Consider the following 4,057-nt stretch of genomic DNA (forward strand, 5'->3'; position numbering starts at 1 on the left):
TTCTTCCTTTGAATTATATTGTCTGGTTAGTTCCTTCTGCTATATGCTTTGCCTTTTTGGATAGTTCATGCCATTTTTGACACTATGACAGGAACACGGGATCAATGGGTATATATTTCTATTGTATTGCTGAATTTCTAGATGCCTAAATAAATCGGAATCCAGCTTTTCTACTTCAAAGCAAATGTTTTCCTCTTGAGGTTCTTGAAAAGAGATTTAAAAATCGTTTTCCAAAAGAAAAGAATGTCTTGGTGTAAACTTTTTAATTTTATTGTTCTTTCTGAAATTCGATCTTCTTTTGTTTTCAAATCAGATCTGGAGAACTTTAAAACCAAAACGAGAAGTACCGTGTCAGTGCGTGAAGGCCAGGGTGTCGTGCTGCTCTGCGGGCCCCCACCGCACTCTGGAGGTAAGCCGTGCTCTGTGGCTGCTGTTCATGCTTATTGAGTAAGTTTCAGGGCAAGGCCTACAGCATTTGTATTGTTATTGCTTCTGTAAATTACCCCGAGAAAGCTGATAACCCGAGTATTAGATTCTGTCAGCTGAGTGGGAATATGAGAGACTCTACAAAAAATAGTCCATCCAAGGGAGTTTATAAACAATTACAACTCATTCCAACAAGGAGGGTTTTAAAGGCAAACGAGATCAAATTCATTTCGATTACCTAACAGTGCTGAGCAATGCTTTATCCTTACACCATTATCATTTGTTATTTAGTTTCATACCATGACACAAATTGGAGTCTTTGCAGTTTCTCTCTCTCTTTCTCTCTCCCTCTCTGTCACACACACACACACACATGCGTGAGTGCACATCCACACTTATTAATATGTGCCATTGGACCTCTTTATGTGTGTATGATATATATATGAAAATGATATGTGTGTGTATATTCACATCATTCTCATTGGGCTGTTGGAATCGGAAATTTTATGCTACATTGGTATAAATGGAAATACTGCTAGAAATTCAGATGCTTAACAAGATAGCTACCCAAAGTGAAAATGAACTTCAGCACATATGAAAATAATTTAATTAGCTCCCCAGCATGAGCCTGGAGTGCTGGTGATTTTCCTCTCATGCTCACTATTGCAAACTTGGTCACTTGCAGAACAAAAAGGGCATTATTAATGTATAAATCACTGATCTCAGAGAAACAAACACATTACTGAGAGATAAACAAGTTAGAGAGGATCCTTCTGACAAGAAGCGAAACTCAGAAGTCTGCTTCCCATCATGGTAAAGCTTATGCAAATGTAAATATGCTGGACTTTATTTGTTCTGTGATGTACAAACCAAAGTACTTTTTCCCCAATGACTTGTCAGCTTTAATCACAAACTCTCAGCCCAATAAAACAAATAAGCTCCCATCTTCAGCCATGTGAAATGTGTCAGCCGTCTGGTGACTGCAGATTTGGGGCGTGATTAACAGATATGATTGCCACCCTGTAGGCTGGTGCGGGCTTAAATTGGGTTCCCCATTCTGTGTCTTGCTGGAATGTTGACAATCCACAGGAACTTCAACTTTGAAAGGAAGCATTAGAGTCTCTTGGTTGCAAATAGAAGTAACTGAGGTCAAACTGGCTTGAAGAAAATTGGGAGTTTACTGGCTCACATAACTGGGGTGATCAAATGGCTTCTAGTGAGAAGTGCCACCCAGGACTTGCTGCCTCGCTATGGAATGTGGGGTCAGCAGATGACCTTTAGCACTCTGCTCCTTCCTGGTCTTCCCCAGCTGCAGAGAGCCACTTCCCGAGGCAGCCCACATGTGGTGACTGAGCAAGGCAGGGTTAGAAAGGGTCAGCCATTTCTGCCCAATGCTGGCCACATCTGATGGGCACTATTTAGTCTAGAGCCTCCTGCCATGATGACCAAGTCTCCACTGGACCACATCATAGTTCAGTTCCTTTCTCTTCCCAATCCCCTTCGACATCCTTCCTTTCACTGGTTTTAATCATTGATTAAAAGCATTTATCTCAAACTCTGTGTAAGCATCTGCTCCATGAGAACCCAATCTGTTGGATTCAGGGATTAAACCAGTTCCATAAACAATCTATCTTTCTAAGCATTTCTTGACTCTCCTTCTCTCCACGTTGACTCCATTCTCATAAAGATTCCTTGCAGGGGCGAAAGGTGGCCTCTGGCAATACCAAGCTGTTGTGATCCTTAATGATAAAGATCCTAATAAACCAGACATCCGGTTTCTCAATGGCTCCTGAGGCTAATTGGACAGCCCTGTTTGTGCAAGCCCTGCAGCCAAGGGATAGAGTCACCTGCACCTACTGATGAGCACTGGAATGGGAAAGGAGCAGTTTCAAAAAAAAGAGAAGTGTTTTATTATGAGAAAAAAGAGAGAAATACATTAGAAATAAATAATGGTTAGAACTGTATCTAGTTAGAAAGTATCAAAATAATTTAAATTTATATTAGCTCAAATCGACATAAAATAATAGCTGGATAGTCTTGTCTGTGATGAGTTTTGGAGGTGTTGACCCAATTTAAGATTCTGATAGATCTTCTTTAAGTGCTTTTATGATTGGATATTCACTGATAAAAAAGGAGGAAGCTTTTGGTTGACTAAGTATGCACACAGTGAATATGTCATAATAAGCTGTTGGGTGAAACATGTTCCAAAAGATGAATCTTTTCTAATGTCATAAGATTGGAGAACTGCTGGCTCATCGCAGCTATCCTGAGTAATGACATCCTGATTTATCTTTGCCTTTGGTGACTTCACATAGCTGTCCTTTCATTTTTAAAGCACATGGGATGGGATGGCTGTGAAAATAAAGTAAGATTATAAGTGAATATGGAAAGAAATCTCCCCAGATATAACCCTTTAGCCCTTAAGAACCCAAGCATTCCTGGGAGAGCAAATAATGTTGACCCAAGGTAGACCTCCCTCAGTGCTAGATCGTGCAGATTAGGCATGAAAAATGTGACTCTTTAATCTGAGTCTCTGCAATGTTGAGATATTCACAGTTTACATCTGTTGTCTTGATACCTTGTCTCTGGGCTCCTTGAGGGTAGGCCTGTGTTAGCTTTTGTCTTCACCCGAGTGCCTCATACCAGGCTGGTTTGTAACAGGCAGTCAGTAAATATCAATTGAACAAATGCATACATCCATGAAATGAATCTTTTTAAAAATTCGGCCAGTGATAAATGCTTTTCGAGAATTCACTGGAAACTTTGTTTGTAGAGATAGAAGCATTTAACAACCAAAATGTCCTGGGTGCCACCCAGGTAGGTGCAGGCACTGACAGACCAGAGTGAACCCTGTCCCCAGAAGCTGGTATCGGCCCTACTCAACCCCTTTTTTGTCAACTTAGGGACTTTAATTCAGTAGAGGGTGTGAACCAGGTCACTCCAGGGTGTATCAGGACATGTGATGGAGGGTTTATCAGTGAGCACGTAGCCTACGCTGTGGTCCACTTGGAGGACATGCACTTGTCCTTTTCCGTCTTCCCCACTTTGTATTCCCTATATTCACCTGACGTATCTTCATTTCTACTTGGTCCCTTCTCCATCAATGGAAATGTTTAAATTTGTTATTTTCCGATTACTGAAGACACAATCATATTTTATTCATCTCTTATATTCCTTCTCATATCAACCTAACAAAGTAAGCACAGAAAGGCAGTAATAACAATAATAATAATAGTAGTAATGATATTAAAACTAATTATAATATTAAATCGTAGTAGCCTCCATTTATTGAGTGTTGCTTGGATACTAAGCAGTGTGCTCGTCCTTTGTGAAATTATCTGCTAGTGAGATTCTTTTGTGTCAAAGTACAGGGAGGAACAGGACGAGTGACAATGTAAGGTAGAATCCAGCAGCTCAGTCCTGGAGGTGCCTTGTGCATGAACTCTGAGCCAGGTAATGCCCACTGCCCTTGGCCCGAACTTCTTGCTTAGAAATGACACATAAGGCAGGAGGCCAGAAACTAAGGGTCAGTACAGAGGCTCCCAGTTTTCATCTGGGGCTATAATTTTGGAGTTTGCAAAGTATGGCTCAGAAAGGAGGTAGTTTCCCTAAAATCACAGAGCTGTGAAGA

The 4,057-nt window shown here is 40.8% G+C and overlaps 1 protein-coding gene across 1 annotated transcript in view; it reads left to right on the forward strand.

Annotated features, from left to right (window-relative positions):
- Nucleotides 1–4,057, forward strand: part of CNTN3 (contactin 3 (plasmacytoma associated)) — a 256,477-nt gene that overhangs the window by 80,700 nt on the left and 171,720 nt on the right. The window contains exon 3 of the mRNA XM_012652863.1: nucleotides 314–409. Within this exon, the coding sequence (XP_012508317.1) occupies nucleotides 314–409 (96 nt within the window). The remainder of the gene's footprint in view (nucleotides 1–313; nucleotides 410–4,057) is intronic.

The sequence above is a fragment of the Propithecus coquereli genome, unplaced genomic scaffold (genome assembly GCF_000956105.1).
Source record: "Propithecus coquereli isolate 6110/MARCELLA unplaced genomic scaffold, Pcoq_1.0 Scaffold400, whole genome shotgun sequence".
NCBI classification, from domain to species: Eukaryota; Metazoa; Chordata; class Mammalia; order Primates; family Indriidae; genus Propithecus; species Propithecus coquereli.